Source organism: Poecilia latipinna, unplaced genomic scaffold, assembly GCF_001443285.1.
Source record: "Poecilia latipinna isolate Pla-1442-1.1 unplaced genomic scaffold, P_latipinna-1.0 Scaffold2540, whole genome shotgun sequence".
Lineage (NCBI taxonomy): Eukaryota > Metazoa > Chordata > Actinopteri > Cyprinodontiformes > Poeciliidae > Poecilia > Poecilia latipinna.
In genome coordinates this window covers 45,784-69,889 of record NW_015115156.1, presented here as the reverse complement: position 1 = coordinate 69,889, position 24,106 = coordinate 45,784, and the positions used below count along the sequence as shown (strand labels likewise).

The following is a 24,106-nucleotide window of genomic DNA, read 5'->3' as shown; positions in this document are numbered from 1 at the left end:
GAAAATAAATATGTTGTTCTGGAAACTAAAGCCTGAAACAGAGACATTTTACTCCAGCAGGAGGCAGCGGCTGCAGAGATTGTACATCTATAGATTAATAATCTTGATAAGTACATCGAATCAGACATTATCAGTCTCCATTCATTCTTTCTTGGCATTTAGAAAACATTGCACATAATGATCTTATGTATGGATGCATATATGGATATGGGAAGTATGGATTTACACGAGAATCTGTTTTCTGCAAATCTCATGAATTCAGTTCTTTTTTAACACAAAATCTTCAACTAAATCTAAAACTGGTTGCTCAGTTTTTGGAGAAACTTTACAGTTTGTTGAGCATAAACAGAAATGCCCAGTCCTCCCCTGTTGCCCCCTTCATCTCTCTCTCCTACACACACACGCACACACACACACTGCTGCCTTCCTCCACCTCCCTGCTCCCTCTCCGGTCAGCGTGCGGCTGTGTGTCGATGTGTACCGAGTTTCCCCTCGTGGTTTTCATACCTCTCTCTTTCCCTCCCGCCATGTGAGGCACCGGGATCTGCACTGCTTCTCGTTTTTTTCCTGCAGACTCTGGATGTAATGGTGAGCAAGTAAGTGAGGGTTTTTTTTATTTATTTTTTTTATTATAAATATGCAGTGTCTAAGCAGGCACGTGGTCCATGAGAAGCTGGCTGTGTCGGTTCAAATGCTGTGTTTTTCTGTCCGTGCGTGTAATTCTCCTTTGTTGTGAATGACCGCATGTCCTGCAAGCTCTTTGCCTTCAACTTATCGCCGTCTCCATGCACTGCATTCAGCATGGATACCCGTTTGTTAAAGACATCAGGTGATGTGTGGTGGATGTTTCTGTTGCTCCCTTTCAGCCAAAGTTGTGTGAGAGAAGTGAGGCAGGAGGCATGTGGTTGATGAAATGAGGTCTAAGCTCTTGTTGTGATGCTAATATCGCCAACCTGAAAGAGTCCACAAAGTTATCCGTTTCCAATATGATCCTTGATATCAAAACAGATTTGAAATATTGAAATGTTTCAGAGCATCAAACTAACTTTGTCAGAGAATTTCACCAAGTAAATGTGAAAGGCAGTTTTCAAATTGTTTGATCTACAAAGCAGGTCTACCAAACTTGCCCTATGTGAAAACATTATTGTTTCCCTTGTTAACATATTAATTAATAATAGTTAATCAATTTCACTAGCCAGACCCAGGCCTGATAACTGTCAGACTGAAGAAATATTAGAACCTGTCAACATGAAGTAGGAAAAAATATATTGCTATGATTAACAAATCTATGCTTTGATTGGCGATAAAGACCAGAAAGTTGATTATTTTCCTCCTCATAGGCAGTTAAATGAAACAGTTATTCAAAGTAGGTATTTTTCTATCAACCAGCCATGACCAGGTGCTGTCTACAAGATTTTAGCAGAGGATTAAAAAACAAGAATCAGACATTTTAGAGAGGCCTGGTCTGCACAAGACTCCACTTTTTGCTGCAAAACACCTGGTCAAATCAATAAAATACCAGTAGAACAGACTCTGGTCAGATGAGGCCAGAGTTTTGGACATTAGTTTGGGGCTATCTTTTAAGAACATGGTACTGGCAGGTTCAAATTAAATGAAAGAACGAAGAAAGGAGAAGTGCACTGAAACATTTTTGATGACAGAACCTTACAATTACTAAAGACTTCAGTGTTTTTGGAACAAGGATCCCAAACACACAGTCAAGTAAACTCTCAGTTGGCTTTAGAAAAAGAAAAATAAAGTTGCCAGAAAGGATCCAGCTAGTTACTTTACTTGGATAGAACAGAAAATCTACTGAAACATCTGAACATCATAGCGCTGAGAAGGATAAAAATCACCAAACTAAACACAACTCTTCATTCTGGGGTTGGGAAGCAGCCCTCCACCTGTTTGCTTTCCCGTGGTCCTCCTGAATGGACGAAGTTTGCTCAGTTGTCATGTCCTGTCATGTGACCCAAACACTGGTCATGTGAGGTGGCTTTGAATGGATTATTCTGTCTTTTTTTCTGGCGCTCCTGAATGTTGTCGGTCCCTGCTCGGTGTTGGTGACGACAGTCCGGTATGTGAAGCAGCTGTGATTACAAACTAGCGAGGATATATTTGAGCAACTCCAGCTGGTGATACTGTTACAAGATAGGTTAATTTTTCAAAAGAAGACAGAAAATGCAACTATCCCCAATTTAAAAAATAACTGCCATCTCCAGGTCGAAATGAGTGAAATTTACCCCATTGCAATCCAATCATATTATGATCCAATTACATAAAGTTCATTTGAATCCAAATTATTAAGCAATGCAGTCCAATCCAGCTGATCACTTAAATGTCAACTAGTACAAAGTTATCCAAGGAAACCCAAGCATTACTGACTCTGCAGCATCCTGAGCAAGCATGTGGCGACAGTGGAGAGAAAATTGTGCACAAAGATGTCAATTTTGTTGACAAACACCTGTTAAAATAGACTAATTTCATGCTCCAAAGTGATTGAACAAAAATGTGACTGAACATAAATAATTCTGCCAAAATCCCTCTACAGTGATGTGACAGATTATTGCAAAGTTACTGCAAAGACTTTGAACTTTTTTTTTTTTCTAAAACAAGACGTTTTAAGATGTTCTGGGAATCATGCACGAAACTTGTAGAGATTTTCTCCAAGATGTATTCCCACAAAGTTGTGAGACACTTCTTCAACCACCCTGGCTGGACCGTTTCTTCCAGAAAAGCAAAAGGAAAGGCGTTCACTGATAAGGCAGCAGGAGCAGAGACGAGATGATCCGTGCAGCTGTGCGCCTCTTTAGGATTCCTCCTCTTTACCTCCTCTCGCCGGGGCCAAGCCGCCATCATTAGGTTTGGCACACAACCCGAGCATCCATTGTTGGGGCAGCCATGGCATGTTAGTGTGTCTTTTTAACTGTGGCTAAACTCAGTCTATTCACTTGTAAAAGAGAGCAGCCATTGGCAGAAAGTTGGCAGGTTGCACAGAGAGGCCATTCACCCCACTAGGAAGGAGCTGAGAACACTGCCTCGGAAATGGTCCTCTCTGAATATTTTGATGGAGAGGCTTCGGGTGCCCTCTCAATATCCGTTTGCGCTAATTCGAAAATCTCCACAAAACGACTCCAGTGGTGATCAATACTACTGCTGGTTACGGTTGCGGGGTTGCTTGCTTTGAAAGAATTTCAGGAATCTGCTTTTAGGATTTCTTGTGAATCTTTTTTTTTTTTTTTCAGATTGAGGAGGAATCTGGAGCAGGAATCCCAGGTTTTCTGGTAGTAAGGAGGAGTGGGTTGATTCACTGTTTCCTTTCAAGATATCTGGACTGAGTCCAAGTACTCGGTTGGTTTCAACAAGAGTCTGATATACGAGGGTCAGATGCGGGACCCCCAGCTTTTATTTTCGATGCTTGCAGGGAACAAATTACAGGGCAGCTGAATGAACAAATAATTACTTGTAATTAATTTCCCTGTCATACATCTCCACAATGAGAAGCATTTGGATTTGATTGAAGCACGCCTCAGCGTGTTCTCCCAGCGTCTCAGCAGGCTCGTTTTCTAGACCCCGCGATTGTCCGTCTGAAAATTGGTCCGTCTTTTGTGGGCATCATGCGACATATATGATTATCTTTAATGGCGGTTCTGCAAGAAATGAGGGAAGAGGCCTAATTCATCCTGAGGAAAAACAGAAAAAGAAAAAAAGAAGAATAGCGCCGACTTTGCATCAGTAGGTGCTTGTTTGATGTATTGAAGCTTGTCATCTAGTCACAAAAGAGGTTCATCCATGCCTTACTCTCCCCGCCTTCATTCATAATCAAGCAGTGGGCTGAAGGTATTCAAGTGAGATGCAATGAGGGAGGGCCATCCTTTTGGCTCATGAGAAGAGTGAAATGTTCTCTGCTACAGTTTCTTCTGAAGACAAAGGCAAGGGTGCTTGAATAGAAAGTTCTTGTGAGTAGATGAGACCGAGGCTCCAAAACACAAGAGTCGCTCCGGATCAATATGAACACTCAATTCACACCTATGGCTTACCGTTTTGCTCCTTGCCACTTCCATCAAATCATGGACTCCCCAACATAAAAAAAAAACAAACCCAAATAATAAAAGAAAAATACACTAAGCGACCGCCTTCTCGTGCATGGTATATAAACCTGGGAGCCAGGTTTCCGTACAGTAAACTATGAGAAAGATATAGAAAATTGCTTGAAATTGTTGGTTGTTGATGTGAAATCCCCCCGCACCCCCATCTGGTGAGAATTGGCAATATACAAAAAAATAACAAGACAAATTCACCAAAGTCAGTCTGTCTTTGCTTTGATGCAAAGAGAAATGATTACGTGAGCCATTTACAATAGCACCAAATTTTCATGGCCGGACAAATTTTAATTACTGATGTAGCAGTAACTACTGCTACATCAGTAATTCCTATTTCACCTCGATGAGCATAAAGGGATTGCCACTATTTTCCGGTATTTCCACAGCTGGACTTATCTAGCAAACTTCAAAAGTACAAGTCCTTTTGAAGCCTGGAGGTCTGGAAATGTGAACTTCTTTGTGATTTATCAGACTCTAGAGTGACTCTGTGTTACTGCTCAGCAAAACCAGGTTTTACGTTGCACACATGCACATCCTCCCAGATCAATGCTTTTTCTTGTAATGTAAATTAAAGTTAAAATATTGATCCAAGTATTTAATTTACAACGTAAAGACATCAACCTCTAAAGTTGATGAAAGGGTTGAGTCTTTTCTCCAAAGAGAGGTGAGTATTTAAAGAACTTATCCAAATCATGTGTCAGTAACAAATGTTACAGTGAAGTGCAAGAACAAAGGGATTGCCCATATATAGGCATTGGGTTTAAAGAGGAAGCAAGCAGAGCTGTTTCTGGTGTAGGAAACTGTTAACATCAGAGGAGATGATGGACAACAGACCTCAGCCTAATGACCTGCACTCCACATTAGTTTTGGTCAACAGTGTGTATTTCACAATCCAGTTAAGCTTGTTCTCAGTCAGTGTAAAGTTCTACGACTGTCGATTGTTTTGGTCTGCTGAGCATTGATTTTATCAAAGCAGTGAGTGCTGACATTACTGCTTAATCTGGGTTTTGCTCTGTGTGACTTGAGTTTTAATCTCTCCCCGTGGAAATCCAGGTATTTAAGAAGCGAGATTAGTCCCGAGTGAGTAAAACAGCACGCATACAGAGCCGTATTAGATGCCGAAACATAGAGCTGTCTTTCACTGTGTTATTTACTGTACCTTACAGCAGCTGGTTCCTCAGTTAAGACCATGGCATGGTTTCTTGTACGAGGAGGTCACATGTTTTACTTTGAGGTCCTGTGGGATTTTTTTTCCCTCTCCTCAATGCAAACATAAAACAGGTCACATGAATTGAAGAGTCTGTATTTCTAATCTCCACACAAGCTGGTATGGCTTTGTGGTGTTTTTCCAACACGGGCGGCATCATAAATAAATCCTCTGACAGGCCGGTGGGTTTTGGAAACAGCACCGAGCCTGAATTTCTCCTGCAGTACTTCCTATTTCACCTCGACTCTGGCTGCGTGTTCAATCCAAAATAGCTCAAGGATGATTCAGGGCTGGCAGCAAAATGTGTTTTTTTACTCCAAATATGCACAATGCAGTCTGATCAGCTGGGCCATGTCGGATGGACCGTCATAGCACCAACTTTTGACAGTGATATCACTGTTTTGTTTTGGACGCTGCATTTTTGTTTCACAATAGCCTAAAAAGTTGCTGGTAGACATATTAGCATTACAAACAGCTTTCCAGATCACCAAGAACTTCAAAATGTGAGAATGATTGTTGGAGTCGAGAAGGGTTCTGGACAACCAAGAGGCTCCAGCCACCGTTGCCCAAGACGGACATCAACACAGAGTTTCTGCAAGAATGGACAGCAGAAGTCTCATGCAATTTTAATTCATGGTTTCCCTACTTGTTTTGGTTCATTCTTCATGTATTTATTTTATTGTGCTCTTTCCTTTGCACCTTGTGTCCCTCTGTCTTTCTTTTTCATGTCATTCTTTAATTCCTTCCTTTATCCTTTCTGTCCTTCTTTCCTTAACATCCTTCCTTGAATCATTTCTTTCTGTATTTTTTGTTCAGTCCTTCCCTGTGCCTTTCTTTTTTTTCTGGCTCATAAAAAGGTCCTTAGTCACTTACCTCTTCCTCCATTTCTTTCCTTTCTTGTGTCCTTCATTTCCTCTTTCATCCAATCCTTCCTCATTTCTGGTTTATCCAAACTCCAAATTCAAAGCCTCATTCTAACATTGATACCAAAATTTCCACAGAGTTGAGTCCTCAAAAGTCTACGATTTTTACATGAAAAATGTGTCGACCAGTCATTTACTTTCACCAGACACAGACTGATTGTCTGTATGAGTATGTTTCTGTGCAGCCGGGGAGAATCGGTGTGACACCTGCATTGTTCCCAAACAGACAAATCCCAGAACATCAGGCCTCTCTGTTGCTGGGCCGTGCACTGCCTCATTTGCAAAGCCGCAGCACAAAAGCGAGGCCAGCGGTGGAATCTGCATTTCCCTCCCCACTTCATTGAGCAACAATGTAAGAACCAGCAGGTTCAAAAGCCTCTGCCTCCACACACACATGCAGTTCTCGCAGCGAGCAATAGACGGACAGATCTTCACTGCCTTCGTTCCCACGGCTGGTGGCAAACTAAAGATGAAAACTGACAGCATGTTGCAAGCCATTTCTGCTGCCTTTATATCACAAGCGTCACCACAAATTTAAATACAACTAGGACAGTTCAATACTCTGAACGATTATAAGATACTTCTGGTCTCAATGTTTAGGGTGTTTGCTGTGCTTGTTTAGTCTCTCATGTTTTCCTCTATGACTGGTCTTTGCTTAATTTATCTTCTGTCATGTGAAATTGAAATTAAAATTGAAACAGTACTTTACTGGTCCGAAAGGGAAATTAAATGTTGTTAACTCAAATTAATTCAAACTTCTTCAAAGTTATTGGTAGCTGCATTCCTGTTTTCTAACTCTAAAATCAATCAATTTTAATTCGATATTTAATCGTCAGGCGTTTTTTTCTGGTGTCAATTGTTGTTTTTGTTGCATTTTCTCAGATTTAATTTGTGTAAATGTGTCAGCTTTATTTGTACTTTACATGTGAAATGATGCAATTTAGAGCCATTACAATTTCTGTTTGTTGAAGATGTGCACTTTCTTCAGAAATTTCTATCATGTCTACACATCTACATAGATGTTATGATTTCTTTGGATAAACTTCTGCATCCTAAACTATTCTTCCAGAAGCACACAAGCAAACATCCATGTAAAATATTCGGCCTCGCCGGTTTACCGCAGCTTTAAAACTCCTAAAGCTGTTTGTCGGCCCCAACAGGCACGACTGATACAAACCAGTCCCCTTGTGAGCCTTAAGTCATCATCAGTGAGCAGATTTGATGCGCATAAATGGATTTTGATAAGAGTTCACGCCCCCTGTTTGGCTGTGAGCCCAGACGAATCTTTCAGAGGAGGCCCTCAGTCAGAAATGGCACCTTCGGTTTTTAGAGGCGGCTTTAAAGAGATTGGCGGTTCTGGCCCTTTTGAGGTGAATTGGCCGTGACTGTGTCCTGCTGACAGTGAGAGGCCGGGCTGTCGGAGCAGACAAACAGAGGCAGCATGGGGACTCAGGGCTGATTTAGACGAATGCCGAATGGAGCAGAAAAAAAATCCTGTAAGCTGCTTCATGATAGATGTTTTTTTTTTTTATTATTTTACCATCTACATTTTAGTTTTAATTCTTCATTTTCATCTTTGGCAGGTGATTCTTGCAGACCTGAATTGGGACTGAATGTGGTTGTAACTATGGTAACGACAGGGTGGAGGGCATGGACCCTCTCCCCTTGTGGACTCATGCTGGTCATTGGTTGGTCTGTGAGTCTGTCCCAGCGCCAGAACGTCAGTCTTGCAGATTGCAGCAGGAAGGAGCATCCCATTGTTTCCTATCAAGGCAAGTTCTTCCATTTACTCATTAAAAGTCCTCAAGCTTAGATTAGCTGACGAAATGCATTGTGCGCTTTTCTGCAAGGCATTGATGCATATGCGTTAAAGCAGCACAATCTGAATGTCTCGCATGTCTTGGCACCGCAGAGGTCAAAGTCCGAGGACTTAGACCAAGTCTGTGTCTGGAAAACAAATGACTTTCCTGTCTGAGCTGCAGGATTAGTGTTGTGAATGCGAGCGTGTGCTTGGACTCCGCATTTGGTTGCTTCGCAGCCAAGTTCACTAAAGCATTATGCGATCAACTCTCCTGAAAACTGGAAACTCTATCAGAGCAGTTCCGCAACTGATGGACACGATCTCATAAAAAGCTTTCACAGAAATCAAGAGTTGAGTTTAATAAATGATAATAAGGGGCTGTTTTTATTTTTGGAATAAAGGGAAACTGAGAATCAAATTGGATAATCTTTCTCTCCTGAAAAAAAAAAAATCCCCCAAAACTCCTTTCAATTATTTTATATTTTGATATATTTCTTTTTACTTAAACATGTCAGTCTTTACATCTGAGATATGTCTTCCGATTTCCAGATTTGAGGAAGAGGATGTTTGAGTTCTCCTATCCAGGAGTGAAGGATTTCTCCCAGCTGGCCATGGATATGAGCAGGAACCAGCTCATCGTAGGGGCACGGTCAGTACAACCGTTACACAGCTTCCCCACTGTTTGCAAGCTGTTTTCTAATCAGAAGTTTCATTTTCCAGAAACTTCCTCTTCCGGCTGAGTTTAAGCAACACCTCCCTCATACAGGTAAGCTGGAGGTGCAGAATAATTCCTCTGTTTTAACCTTTTAGGTTTTATTCCATGGGATATACCAAATTTAGAAATCTCTGGGTTAAGATGAGGATCTACATTAGGACAGAAAAGACTATAGAAACTCATAGAAAATCTGAGAAAGAAATTCCAACATGGATTTTTTGTACATGAATTCACTTTTAAAATTTAAAAAAGCCTCTAATTAAGGCTTGCCTGCTCTACTGTCCACCCATCATTCATAGTCGTGCTATTGAATATTTAAAATCTTAACTGCTAAAACTGCTCCATACACTGCAGCCAGCACTTATAATACACATACTCAAAATTGTCTGTTTTTTTTTTTTTTACTCAGGCAACCGAATGGTCTCCTGATGAAGACACAAAGCGCTCGTGTCAAAGCAAGGGGAAATCTGAGGTGATATGTTACAAAATCTGGCCAAGTCGATCATTTTCATTCAAAGAAACTCAAACATTACAAACTTTTTACTCTCCTATGACATGCAGGACGAATGTCAAAACTACATCCGGGTTTTGCTTACCAATGGGAGAATGCTCTTCACATGTGGAACAAATGCTTTCACACCCGTCTGTGTATCTAGGCAGGTTGGTACTCACGGCCTTTTCTGAACAGTTTCCCATATTTCATTTGATATCTAGGTTTTTTTTTTTTTGTTTGTATATTTTTGTTTGTATATTTATAGAAATATTTATTCCATTCTGTTAGATTTCCAACATCAGTCAAGTTTTGGACACGGTGAACGGTGTCGCCCGCTGTCCCTATGACCCCCGCCACAACTCCACTGCCATGGTGACGCACAGCGGGGAACTGTACGCCGCCACGGTGATCGATTTCTCCGGACGCGACCCGGTCATCTACAGAAGCCTGGGAAACATGCCACCCCTTCGGACCGCCCAGTACAACTCCAAATGGCTCAATGGTTAGAACAGAACCACATGCATTTGACAATACTCTCTATCAAGCTGCAACTAGATGACTCTTGTTCATTTACCAGCTTTGTTCGTTTTTTTTTTTGTTGTTTGATTTTTTACCAGAGCCTCATTTCGTGTCGGCCTACGAAATCGGCCGGTTTGCCTACTTCTTCCTGAGAGAGACTGCCGTGGAAAACGACTGTGGGAAGATGGTGTTCTCTCGGGTGGCGCGGGTCTGTAAGAACGACGTTGGGGGACGCTTCTTGCTGGAAGACACCTGGACCACCTTCATGAAGGCTCGCCTGAACTGCTCACGCTCAGGTGAAATCCCCTTCTACTTCAACGAGCTGCAGAGCACCTTCCACTTGCCGGAGCAAGACATCATTTATGGCATCTTTACCACAAATGTGTGAGGATTATTCTTTTTTTTTTTTTTCTACATGTTTTACTTTGAGTCTGTGAATTTTGGACTCACATCTTGACTCTTTACCTTCTCTTTCTTGTCAAGCTGCTCAGATAAGACCATAATTAACACTTCCCTGTTTCCTTTAGGAACAGCATATCAGCTTCTGCTGTTTGTGCCTTCAATCTGAGCTCCATCACTTTGGCTTTCAATGGACCCTTTCGCTTCCAGGAGAACCCCCGCACTGCCTGGCTCTCTACTCCAAACCCTATTCCCAATTTCCAGGTATAATCCACAAAGCCAAAGATAATCTATTTCATGTTGAATCCAAATGTCTGTTTGCTTCATCCTCCTTATTCCTACTAAACTAATTATTCCTCGTAAACAATTGTAGGAATTCCTGTCATTTTGTCCACATGTTAATACCTGAATCCTCATGAATATGTTTGACTAAAAAGCAACACATACACTCAGCTCATGGACAAAAAACATAGATTACTTGTGATAAGCATGGGATTACAGGGATAAAACTGCTGACTTTTTTTGGTGTACAGTTAAAGAAAACAGTGAGTGTTTCTGAAAGTGACATATTCAACCAGTCACAGAAAACAACCAATCACAACCAGTTAGCTTGTACATACAAAGCCTCAGCTAGGAGCAACTAAAACAATGGTCAATGGTCAGACAAACAGCTTTACCTTCGCTGGTATTTCATAATTGTTGAAATTATCAAAGCAGTAAATCATAAAAGTAAAATATTTCAGAAAAAATAGAAATGTAACAGTTTCCCAAAGTCTTAAAAAACAGATAGCAACATCATCTTTTACAGAAGAGGAAAAAAAAGACATCTCTTTGGTCTTTAGTTTTATACACACCTTTGCGGAAATGTTTGTTGTGAATTCATGATGAACTCTTGTATTTACAAGTACAGCTCAAAAATGTTAATATTCTGAAAAAGTTCAATATTCATTCCAGAAAGGGAAGATCAAATATTATATAGACTCATTACACATGGAGCGAAATATAATAAGACTTAACTTTACAAATGGTAAGGTTGAGTGGAAGGAGAAAGTGTTCTTTGACCTGTTTGCATATTACTGGTCTTCAGTGCGGCACACTGGAGGAAGACGGCCCCGGCGGGAACCTAACGGAGCGTAGTCTTCAGGACGCACAGCGGCTCTTCCTCATGAGCGACGTCGTCCAGCCGATCACCACCGACCCCTTTCTCACCCAGGACAATGTCCGCTTCTCCAAGCTGGTGGTGGACATTGTGCAAGGCCAGAGCACTCTCTACCACGTCATGTATATTGGCACAGGTGACAAAGGGAGATTTATTCCTCAGTAAAATATGTGATAATTCTCTAGATTTCTCACTTTAAATTTGATGTGGCCTCATCCAATCAGAGTATGGCAGCATCCTGAAGGTTCTGGCCACAACCAACAAAAGCCTTCATGGCTGCTACCTTGAAGAGCTCCGGATCCTCCCAGAGGGGCAGAGGGGAACAATAAAGAGTCTGAAAATCCTACAGAAGGACAGGTCGCTGTTTGTGGGACTCGATGACAGACTGGTGAAGATCCCGTTAGAACGCTGCTCAAGTTATCCAGCCGAACGGTACAAAGCTGATGTTAAGAAAATAAATTTAAAATATGCTAGTTTTAGAACTTAGTTACTCGTTACACTGACCACCTGCCTTCTGAATGAGAATCTGCTTTACCAGGTTGTAGAGTATCTTGGAAAAGTGTTACCAGCTGAAGACATCTGCAAACTGACTGACAATGAAATTTCAATTAGATTTGGGGCTAGACCACCTTCATCAACATGCTTTGAGCTAAACAAATCCATTGTAGGACTATCTGCATTGTGTAATGGTGTACTGAGATATCAATTTACACCAGAATTTAATCGCTTAAGTTCTCAGATTTAAAGAGAATGCTTCTGCAAACCACAAAACAAAGACAAGGCTTCCTTCCGCATTAGGAGCTGCTTGGAGGCTCGGGACCCTTACTGTGGATGGGATCTAGAGCAGAAACTCTGCACCACCATTGAAGGAAGCTCCAACATGAACCATTGGATCCAAAACATCACCGAATGCCCAGTAAGAACAAGTTCTAGATATTACAGTAACCCTGTACATTCCTGGATGATAGTGACTAAGGCTCATGTGACTCCCTTGGAGATGAGGAACCTGACGCAAGACGGTGGGTTCGGTCCCTGGGCACTGTGGCAGCCTTGTAACCATGACGATGGCGAGGGCACTTTCAGCAGCTGCAAGTGTCGGTCCCGCTCGTGTGATGGCCCGGTGGCCAGATGTGGAGGGGTCAAATGCAAAGGTCCAACCATCCAAGTGGCGAACTGCTCCAGGTAAAGTTGATTTTCATGGAGATTTTTTTGGACTTCAACAACAATTTCTAAATATCCATTAAAACAACCTCAGGATTTAACCAAGATAGCCCACAAGATCAACTCCAATAAATCCGAAAATACTTACATTAACCCAATCTTCACCTAGAAATGGTGGCTGGACTCCATGGTCTTCCTGGGGTCAATGTAGCAGCAGCTGTGGCATCGGATTTGAAGTGAGGCAGCGGTCTTGCAACAACCCCTCGCCACGCCACGGGGGTCGAATATGCGTCGGTCAGGGTCGGGAGGAGAGGTGAGGAACACGCCCTGCTGCGGCTGCTACAAACGTGTCAGCACTGACAGTGAAGACACGGCACGTTTTTGTGATTTTTTTATTTTTTTTTTGCAGACTGTGCAATGAGAAAAAGCTGTGTCCCCTGCCTGTGTTGTGGACAGCCTGGGGTCCCTGGGCTCACTGCAGCGCCGAATGCGGCGGAGGGGTCCAGTCCAGGACTAGAACCTGTGAGAATGGGAACACCTGCCCTGGATGTGCAATGGTACATGCGTGCTTTGAATAAAATCAAAAGTTTGTGAGAAGAAATCTGTAGAAAATCTATAAATACTTAAAAAAAATCTTTTGAAAAATGCTGTTTCTTTTATGTTAGCTTTGTGTGGGGCGTGTGAAGTGTAACTAAATACTTCTGAGATTCCTTTATACCGATTTCCAGGAGTACAAAGTCTGCAACCTGGAGAGCTGCCCTGAGGTGCGCCGCAACACCCCCTGGACACCATGGATGCCGGTCAACGTCAGCCACGACGGGTCCCGCCAGGAGCAGAGATTCAGGTACACCTGCCGGGCGCCACTTCACGACCTCCAGCAGCTCCAGCTGGGCAAGAAGAAGCTGGAGACCCGCTTCTGCCCACATGACGGCTCCGGAGCTTGCCAGACTGACTGTGAGTACCGGACAAGACGGCACAACGATGCTGATGAAGCAGTAAAAGCACATTTCGTCCTGATTGTTAGGTCACAGTCCTTTATTTCTACACTTTTCCAGGTCTGGAAAAGTGTAGAAATAGATCAATTATGAAGACATATTTGTATATCGAGACTTTTCCCTTTTTCTTTATTTCCTTTTCTTTCTTCATTTTTACATTGCCTAATCCGTTTTTTTGTTGTTGTTGTTTTTACTTTGGCTGCAATAAAGAAGTGAATTCAAATTTGAAACCCTGAAGGCTTTGGATTCATATGTAAATAATTTGCAATTGTGGGTGTCTGTTCGTGCTTTCAGTTTGACCCATATTGCACCTCATTAATTAATGTTTCATAACACTCTGTCTGCCGAGTCTGCCAGGGAAAACACTGGCCCTTTATTTGAACTCATGGACCATTTCAATTTTCTGAACTCCTATGATGTTTGGACGCTGCTCATAACCAGAATTGAACTTGTTTTGTTGCATTTAGAGCTCAGGAATTCAATTGAATGAAAGTAAAAGTACTTTCCCCGGATTTGCAGCTCTGGTTGAAGAGCTGGTCCGGACTAGTGGCAGAACTACGTCCCAGCCCCAAGGTGCCCGATGGGGACCATGGGAAATGTGGTCCAGCTGCTCCCAGCAGTGTTCCAGAGGTTTCCGGACCAGAAAACGCAGCTGCTCCACGTCAGAAGGAAGGGCCAACCTGGCGGCTTGTGCTGGATCTCCAGTGGAGTATCAGGACTGTAACGCTCACCCCTGCCCAGGTAACACCGCAGTTCAGTCACTGTTCACTAGTTTACTATATGTTTTAGCCAAAATGCCTCAAGTTCAAATTCACTAAAGAAATGCTATATTATTGAATTTTAGGCAATAAAATGTTTACTTTCTTTTTTAACAACAGAAAGTGTTTTTAAATATTATATGAAAAAAGGCAAAGCGGTTGAATGAGAAATCTGCAGAATTTTCTTTATCCGATTAATCGACGGAATATTCGATTCCTAAAATGATCGATAGCTGTTACCCCACTTTTCCATACGCATGCTTTGCAGTGAGTGGAGCCTGGTCATGCTGGTCTGCCTGGACCCAGTGTTCATCCAGCTGTGGAGGGGGCCACTACCAGCGAACTCGGACGTGCAGCAGCCCGGCCCCTGCAAACGGAGGGGACATCTGCATCGGCCTGCACACAGAGGAGGCCCTCTGTAACATACACCCCTGTGAAGGTATCCGCTGCATACGCAACGCAAAAGATGTACCTCAATGATCCTGCAGCCGGAATTCAAGACGAACGTGGTTCGACAACATACTGAATCAAAGAGGTTGAAAACAAATGCACGCCACACTTTTCAGATAAGATGCACTGAAGTTTGTTTTTACATGTCAGAATGTGAAAACGATGAAGGGATATAAGTCAACTGAAAGGCTGTGAATCCTTTAAAAAACTTTAGCAAATTAATTTCTTTCAAATTGATTAGGTTCCTCAGTGAAGCTGCACATATAAAATTCATAAAATTCATCTGCATTGCCAGGTCAAATAAAAGCAAGTAATTTATCATCTTTGTTTTGTCAGTTTATTATTTCTTAAAATTATTTGCACATTAGTTCTTCCCTATAAGTACCTCCATTTATCTTTTCATTCAATTAAAACTGGAACTGCCATTGAGGAATTAATATGACCTTAAATTACCTAAGGTTTTTCACATTTTTCAGCATGTCATCAAAGGATATAATGAACACTGCTGGGAAATTCACCACTAACAGATCAATATTTGCAGTGAGAAGGAAAATAATTTGGGTGTGTGAGCCTGGACAAACACAGAGAGGGGAAAAACAGATCTAGCACTGTATTTTGTGCAAAATAAAAGGAGGATTTTTATTGTTTCAAAACTCTGCGTTGCAGGTTGGGGTGAATGGACGGACTGGGGCGAGTGTGACGACGAGGGTGTGCAGCATCGCAGCCGGCGCTGTGGGGAGGAGCAGGAGGCTGAGGCCGGCCTCTGCCAGGGAAACCTGACTCAGTCCAGGCCATGTCAGCCACATGAGGTCCCAGGTATGCAGGTGTTTCTATCAGGACACTGCTTTAGAAAGAGGGCACACATTTCTGCAGAAACCCAATCAATGTGTTTCAAAGTGTTTCTTGCTTTAACTCTGTCTGTTTTCAGTGATTTTACCTGGGCAGGAGAACCAGAGCTGTGGAGGCAAGTTGGTTGTTTTTAATGCTCTGTTTTTTCTAAGGTCACGTATTTCTTAATATTTGACATATAATTTGAAAGAGATGCCTGTATAAAAAAAAAACAAAAAAAAAACAAAAAAAAAATTCTATGTGATAAAATGAAATGAGATAGGAAATAAGAAGTGAACAGGCTCACTGATATTTCTTTTATACTTAGTAGAAAAGAGTTGCTTTCTGTATTTAAATACAATCAGATTTAATTAATTTTCTTAACCTTCCATACATTTCGGCAACTTCTTTGCTTCCATGTCTTCTGTACTTATTTCTTGTGTCATTCCACATTTTTACACATCCTAATCTATATATTATCTAAATAGCTTTGAAACGAAACATGAGATTTCACCCGCACTGGGCTACACGTTTCGTTTCCAGCTTTCACCTTGTTCCAGTTGGTGGCAGTGGGCCTAGCCAGCTTCTTTGCTGCAGCTCTCCTCTCGGGGTTGGCGTACTCGTACTGCCACCACCTGAACCAGCCGTCGGCAGAGTCCGCCGCCATCCACCCCAGCACACCCAACCACCTGACGTATAACAAGCAGGGCAATGTCGCGCCAAAGAACGAGAAGTACATCCCCATGGAGTTCAAGGTGGGCCTGCTGCTGTGATGCGATTAGGATTTCCCCCCCACTCACAGATTCATTCTGCTTTGGAGCTTTTGTCACTTTTTGTGTCCGACAAATGTCTATTACTGTTCTTGAATTTCTTTAGATTAAGTCTTAATGTGTTATGTATCCTATATGTTCATTTAGGGAATGTTTTTTAAACGCTCTCTTTATACTGCAGACGCTAAACAAGAACAACCTCCATGTGAACGACGAGTCGTGCAACCACTTCTCCTCCCCGATGGCGTCCAGCAACATGTTCACCGCCACCTACTACCCTCCCTGTGTGAGCAAGTACGACTTCCACCCCGACTCGCCCTGCAGGTCCTACATGCACAGCTGAGAGGAGCCGTTTCCATGCCAATGCAACCGGAAAAACTTCCTGAAAGCTAAAAACATTTTCCTGGCCATTGGATTTTTTTTATTTTTTTATTCAAGGTGCAGTTTCACCCCAATCACCAGAAATGTCCTAATTAAGGACAAACATCCAAAAAGGTTTCAGTTAAAATCTACTGTTATGAATTATAAAGAACATCATTGAAAATAAATGTTGTTTATTTCAGAAATTCAATTCAAAAAGTGGATATCTTGAGGCACCACTGAGACAGTAATATTTATTTCTTTTAAATTTGATAATACTGGATGTAATGAACACCTAAAAGTTTCGGAAAACTTGATTGTTACGCAAGACCAATAAAAACAGTTATTTCATAAGGATATGAAACAAGGGAAATCTGGCTGCCTATTTGCTACATATTTCACCACATATTATTGGAAAGTTGAGTGGAAGGAAAATGTTCAATTAAAAAAAAGGCATAATAAATGGCAGTCATGAGAACATTGTGAGTTCTATTAAAGCAGTCTGGGCTTCCTGGACACCTCAGCAGTTTAAACTGCACTGATGTTGTAATTCATGCAAAAGGAGCCCTGACCAAATAGTATGTGGGAATACTTCTCAGTTGGGTGACATTTATGTATTTTAAAAAAAAATATACAGAAATGTTTAAGTCTACATAAAATATGAGTTTCACTTTTTGAATGGAATTCCTGAAGCAAACGTTTTGATATCCAAATTCGTAGAGATGCACCCACAGAAAGAAGAAGAAGAAGAAGACCTTCTACAGATCTCAGACACCATGTCAATCATAAACAAAGAGCTGCCTTTGGTCAGGCTGACCCATGAGCCACCCAGACGTCACTGCCAAAGGCTCACGGGAATCAAAACAGAAAATGTTGCAGCCTTGAACTCTTCAAGCGGGATGTGTTGTTTTATGAACTCTCTGAAATCTAAAAATGGCTCCTGACGTTCTGCACTGATGTTCTGTCGGAGTGACAGAGAGGTTTCAACTCTCCAACACGAGGGGACTGACTACATCGTAGTAAGAACCATAAGGATTTCTTACACCCTGCTGAGCTACAGACTGGTTCACAAGGTATAACACATGGTAACAGACATGCGCTCTGAATGGATTTCTGCTTTGACGTGCGGATCTGTGGCTCACTTGCTTTAATTTTTGTGTCAAAACTACAATGAAAAGACGACGAAATGGAAAACTTAAATGTTGTTTATATCAGCAGAATGTATAAATTATCTCCCAGGTGTTCAGTGGTTGAATATTCGGGGATGTGAACATAAAATTCAACCAAGTTACATCTGAGGTATTTCCAATTCTGGTCAGAAGTTTACATACTTCTTTGATTCAAGGTTTTAAAAAATGGATTTAACATGTCCTTCCAGAATAGAGGGGTTACGCAACAAATATCCTTAATAAGGTTTGAATTTATTGTGTTTTTAATCCACACAGAATCAAACTTACAGGCTTAAATTTATACACAAGCAAAAGCAGTTTGTCTGCAGCTTGCTAAAGGAGACCAAATGTTAATGGTAAAATCTGTAGTAAATTGAAAAGATTTTAAATACTGTTGCAGTTGAAGGTTTTATACTTATTTGCAAAACAACAGGTCAAATAAATCCGCATAAACCCCAAGTTATTGACATTTATTACAGTAAATGTATATATAAACTTCTGAATGAAACTGTACTGTATATAGAATATTTATTTGGTTAAGGAAGTTTCCCCATCTGTGGTTCTGAGAAATATCTTTTGATGATACAGTAAAATTCAGACACATTCAAGATTTTTATATATATATATATATATATATATGAATCACACATTTTCACACATTTTCTTAAATTACAAACAATTCAGCTTTTGTTTCTCAAACTGAGTAGATACAAATCAATATAATCAAGTCATAAATAAAAAAAAGCAATCCAGTTAATCTATCGTGTGTAAATATTGTTTTTATGTGCTGCCTTTTAATAGGTTTTTGGGCATAATGTTCAAACATTTGAAGCTATTTCTTAGAGCTCATTCATTGTTTGATTCATGAGAAACAAACACAAACAGATGTTAATTTAAACAAAAGTTTTACATCCTTTGTATACAGTGTTCTGAAAAAGTATTTGCCCCCATTCAGATTTTCTCTTTTTTTGCTTTTTTAGTGAAACTTATTTTAATGCTTAATTTCGTTGTTGTTTTTTAGAGAAAAGACAAAAGAATTTAGGCCATTTTCAAGTGATTAATTAGCAAATTAAGTAAATTATTTGCTAAGTATACTGACCACTCAAACTTTATATCAAACAGAATATAATATAATAGAAAAATCCTTTAATTTCCCAAATAAATTGAGGAGTACCACCAGCAAATTAAAGGTAAATAGATCCATGCATATTCAGACTAAAGTTAAAAAAATATGTAAATATAAAAACAGAGATGGTACAGTAAGGCCAAAATTACAGCATGAGAAAAGTAATACAGTAGAGCTACAAATAGCATTCTAGATTTAATTGGTATGTTACCTTGGTATGTTGAGAATATGCATCAACAGGCATTAGTAGCAGATTTACCACAAAAGATTAAAGTGCTGGAAGGTTTAAAGTATATACAGAAGACATTTGAAAGGAGGTAAAAATGGTTTCAGTGCACTGTGCCTTACTTAAGGTTGTAACATTCAATTATCATATAATTTTTCTAAAGTATGAATTTATCCTAGGATTTCTGCGTTGGCACTCATTAAGCACAGATGTCATTAATAAAACCAGAGATATTCAAACTGGACATTTTTGCACTTTTAGCTGAAATTACACATTTTTCTCGGTATCTGGTGCCAAATTACAATGTTTCTTTGACGGATATCTTTTCTGAATATGTTAGAAATTATATGATATTTTAAAATAGCAAAAGGAATTGTACCTTTTTAAGTTGGTGACAAATTTGGTTCACTTCTTGCTGATGTAGCAAAACACCTATTTGTACTATACCTGACCTTAACTAAAAAAAAGAAATATTTTTGTGTCCTTTATCTAAATCAAAATGAGCAAAAAATTTTGTTCTTTTGTTGTTGTTTCTGTGCCATGTTTATATTACTGTGTATGTCTAAATCACAAATCTGACTATAATGAGACACCCTCTCAGATATAGAGCCTTGCAAAAGTTTTCATCCCGTAGTACTTTCTCCAGAAGAAAAGTATAACCACAGCATGATGCTGCCTCTACCATGTTTCAGAATGGAGCTCTTCCCAAGACCAATACAAGTGAACACTACTTTGTATTGGTCTTTCATGTAAACTGGAGTTTGTGGTTACAACCTCATAAATGTGAAAAAGGTTCAAGAGGAGTGAATACTTTTGCAGGTGCTGAGATAAGAAGCAGAAAATGCCTAATTTCGATAGAGATCTGTTGAACACTTAATTCAGTATCCTCCTCAAACTTTGCTCAAAGAGCCCTCAAAGTAATTTTCTTGCTCTAAAAAACTTGCTTGATGTGAATTTGACTGAACACTGCCTGTTTTGGACACTGTAAACTTTTGGTACTCTGGTACTCTATATTTTTGTATTATGTATACTGTGAAAAAGAAAAAATCCAGGTGAATAAATGAATCATGATGCCAGTATTTTGTATTATTTGTGAGATTCAGAAAACTGTGATATCTCTTAGACTAACAGGTGGTATTTTGTGTTCTCCCCCTTCTAATGCCACCCTGGGCAACTGCCAATAATGGCCCATTTCAAAAACAGCCACTGATACAGCAATAACGCTATAAGGCTTTTAAAACAGCTATATCATTGGTATCACCAAGTAAAACTGGACAATATTTCCAAAGGTCAAAAGTAAGAAATGTGTGGATGAACATAAAAGAAACAAACTGCTCAAATTTAGAGATCCATCTTCCTTCTTTTCCGTAAGCTGATGTCTTAAATATTTAATGCTGCATGTAAGAGACGAGAAACGCAGGTAGACATGGAGGTTTAGTTTGTTGTTTTTTGTCTTGTGCTGCATATTGACTGTGTTGCTATGTTTTACAGGAGCAGGTAAGAAGTGCTGAAGTGATGAATTATAAAAGGACTATTGAGTGGATTCCTCTTGAAGGCTTTATCCAAACATGAGGAACGTGAACATACACACAATGGACGCCGTGAACGAGAATACTTTCTGCAGAAGATGATTAGGAAATAGCTTTGAATTAGTGGCATGACTGTTTAAGTCAGATGAAAAAACACCTAGAGGATGCTGTCTAGGAAATACTGTGTAGGCCATAGAGAAAACTGCTTTATCATGATCCCTTAAAAATCTCTTTAAAGGAAAAATCATATCTCTAGACTTTGTATGTTTCTCTATAATGTTTTCAGTTCCCACTGGAACTGAGAACAAAAGTTTCAGAGTCGTGGAAGCGGAAAAAAAAAACCTGGGGAAATTCTTGTCAAAAGTCTTCATGGTCACTACACCCATTTTAATCCTGTTTGTATTTCACTGACAGTTCAGCCATTTAATCATGATGGTACCAACCGGTTCCCGCCTAAAGACCAACACTTGGTAGGCTCAAAATTTACCAGACAACTTTGTTAAATGAACTCTTCCTGGGCCTGGCCATCACTTCAATGCAACTTTTAGATCGTTTCAATAACTCCATGGATAGCAGTGGTCAGATTACGCCACATTTTTTGTACAGTTATATCTATCTATCCCTTCCTCCCCAAACAATTCCCACATATTGCTTCAAACAGACAGCTCTGCAGAGTTTACAGCTCACAGTCCACCAAGCAGTGACACTATTGTCTGACAATTTAAAATGCCTGCAAATCCACCAGCTTGCCAAAATAGACAAACGTATGTACACCTATTAATTTATATATTTATGCACGTTTCTTACTGGAGAAGGGAGTATATAAGGTAGTTTCATTTATTGTTTGTTTGCAATAGCATGAACATCTTTACTTACTTAATCATTCCTAAACTTACGGTAACACAAACCAAACAATTCAACAGTTTCAATACAAAACAAGTTTTTATCCATCATTATTTATGCCAGCAATAAATTAGGTCAGTAAGACCTAATTATTGGACTAAGTTGCTCTTTCTGACCTGCTCCAAAAAGAGCAACTTAATCCTTCCAGTTTTAAGTTGCATAATCCACAATACGCATTAGTTAGATTAGTTTGATCAAAGCGAGACCGAACATGTGCTGACATAAGTCTGAGAGATAAATTGGCTCCTTTTCACTTGTTCAGTGGATGATATGAGGTGCCCAGCTGCTAACATAACACGTGTTGCTGCTGGGACACCGTACATCACATGCTTCACCAGTACAAGCCAAAAATAAAGTTTGCACTTAGTTTTGTTATCTGTGCCACTGGACCAGCGTGTTTACATCTTTGGGTCTTCCTAAATGGATTCGTGCAATGTTGAGTAACAGAGGAGTTTCTATGTGGTCCTTCATGAAAACAGAGGTAGCTATTTAAAGCAAAGTGAACACACAGTTTGAAACCTGTGATATGTGACTGCAGTTTTGCTCAGGTGAGTGTATGCAGCAAGGTACTTTACCGAAATAGCAACTGGAGATAAGTGCCACTCAAAAATTTAGACGTTTGAGTAATGGAAGGGGCTTCCTGCTGGACTTTCTAAAGTTTTAAGGTCTAGTTTAGTTGTGATTTAGACATACACAGTAATATAAACATGGCACAGAAACAACAACAAAAGAACAAAATTTTTTGCTCATTTTGATTTAGATAAAGGACACAAAAATATTTCTTTTTTTTTAGTTAAAGATCAAGTCCAAATTTTGACCAACTTTTTCCTATAGCATGAAGCCTACAACACTGTCCTAACACCGTCATCCTGAAAGATGAAAATAACATAATACATCTGTCAATATATCCTTTGTCCACTCATCTAATACTCGGATTGCAGAGATCACAAGTCCATGAGGAAAGTACAAACATCCCTCTCCCTGTACAAAGGAGTTCAAAAGGCCAGGAGGAAAATGGTCCCAGTCGAGATGTTCTGGGTAAACCCGAGAGTCTCCTCAAAATCTCAATGCACCAACAATCCTACTGTTCACGTACAATACATTATTAAAGTACTTATAACAACTCAAGTGTTGTTTCTATGGAATAAAGAAGTTTGTTGACAAATGTGAAGCATTTCCAAAATGCAAACTGCCTCTTATTGTATATATATATACTGGTAAAGTCTGTTTCTACTCTATTGCCAACACTATTAGCACACAAAGTAAATTGTACTGAAAGTATTATAACAGGGACAAAACACTTAGTTAATCTCTTCTGTTGGTACCCAAATTATTGCATGTTTTAAAGCATAAATAATGTATGTGTAAATTGAGTATTACAATAAATTTTTCTGTTGTGTGAAGAATGTACATGGCTGTATTGGCGTACCTTGCCTGGCTTGTCTTTGATGGGGATCTTGCCAGTGGTCATCTGGTGATTGGCTCCTTGGACGAAAATACAACGGTACAGGAAGTGACCTCTAGATGGACCCACCACCTAACAGGGGAGAATTTGAGTTCAGTTGCCATGAAAATCAAGTCATATTATAATGACCTGACTTTACGGACATAGAAAGCAGTATTATTAGTAATTATACATCTGCTTTAAATCGTCCAAAAAGAATTAACAATGAACAATGGATGATGCTACAATTACTACAATTACCCATGCTAATAACCATGACCGCAACTAACAATTATTAGGATTACTAGGATTTAAAGCATGGTTGAAATTTATCAGTGCATAAAGTATATAACACATGTCAATCTGTGTGCGAAGAAGACACGTTATTTTTTCTGTAAAATCATCACCCAGCCTGCACACTGAGTATACAGAGCATGTCTGCAGCTGCGTTTATTTTGATAATACTGCCATCTGCTGGACAAAATAAGAAACAACACTCCCTCAGTCAAGGGATGACTGTAGCAAGTTATCATCATTGAAAAACGTCAACATAACATACAAAAAATTATACACTACAAGGGAAGGAATCTGTTTTATCAATATTTTCTTAACAGTGACAATTCCTTACTTTGATCAACATATAAATCATGGAAATGCAATTATTGGTTGCAAAGAAAAGGGGGTGAAAAACATCCTGATTTTGGGGCTTCAATCAGAACAAGATGTAGACATGTGTTTTTGTCACTACATTAAAGATCTAATCTTACATGTAAACATTTAAATGTAATCATGTTTATGTAAGCATAAACATGAAAGCAAAAATGTATCCTGCTTTGTAGCAACAGCTCAGGCTGCTGGTGCATTTTAATTAAACTTGTCAGAAACATTAAGAACTAAACAACACATTTATTTGCTAAACTAGTCCTGTCACAAAGCTAAGATAATCTCAAACTGGTTCCCTGAGCATGGCAATGTTCTTCAATGGTATCCATAGTCAACATTTCTCAAACAGTTCCCAGTTGTACCTCATAAAGTGGCCAGTAAGCACGACTTTTACATCTTTTATGC

The 24,106-nt window shown here is 39.9% G+C and overlaps 1 protein-coding gene across 2 annotated transcripts; it reads left to right on the top strand.

Annotated features, from left to right (window-relative positions):
* Window positions 1–430: 430 nt before the first annotated feature.
* Window positions 431–18,554, top strand: LOC106938230 (semaphorin-5B-like). Of its 2 annotated transcripts, none has more exons than XM_015020149.1 (22): window positions 431–588; window positions 7,817–8,005; window positions 8,584–8,683; window positions 8,755–8,800; window positions 9,159–9,221; window positions 9,311–9,409; window positions 9,531–9,744; window positions 9,860–10,145; window positions 10,289–10,424; window positions 11,248–11,455; window positions 11,544–11,751; window positions 12,118–12,235; window positions 12,317–12,501; window positions 12,650–12,793; window positions 12,890–13,037; window positions 13,209–13,434; window positions 13,995–14,216; window positions 14,502–14,672; window positions 15,350–15,499; window positions 15,612–15,647; window positions 16,055–16,266; window positions 16,463–18,554. In XM_015020149.1, the coding sequence occupies exons 2-22, from the start codon at window positions 7,861–7,863 to the stop codon at window positions 16,622–16,624; spliced, it is 3,279 nt and encodes a 1,092-aa protein (XP_014875635.1). In that variant the 5' UTR covers window positions 431–588; window positions 7,817–7,860; the 3' UTR covers window positions 16,625–18,554. The 2 variants fall into 2 exon arrangements, with proteins under 2 accessions (XP_014875635.1, XP_014875634.1); XM_015020148.1 differs by having other exon boundaries at window positions 431–596.
* The last annotated feature ends 5,552 nt before the right edge of the window (window positions 18,555–24,106 follow it).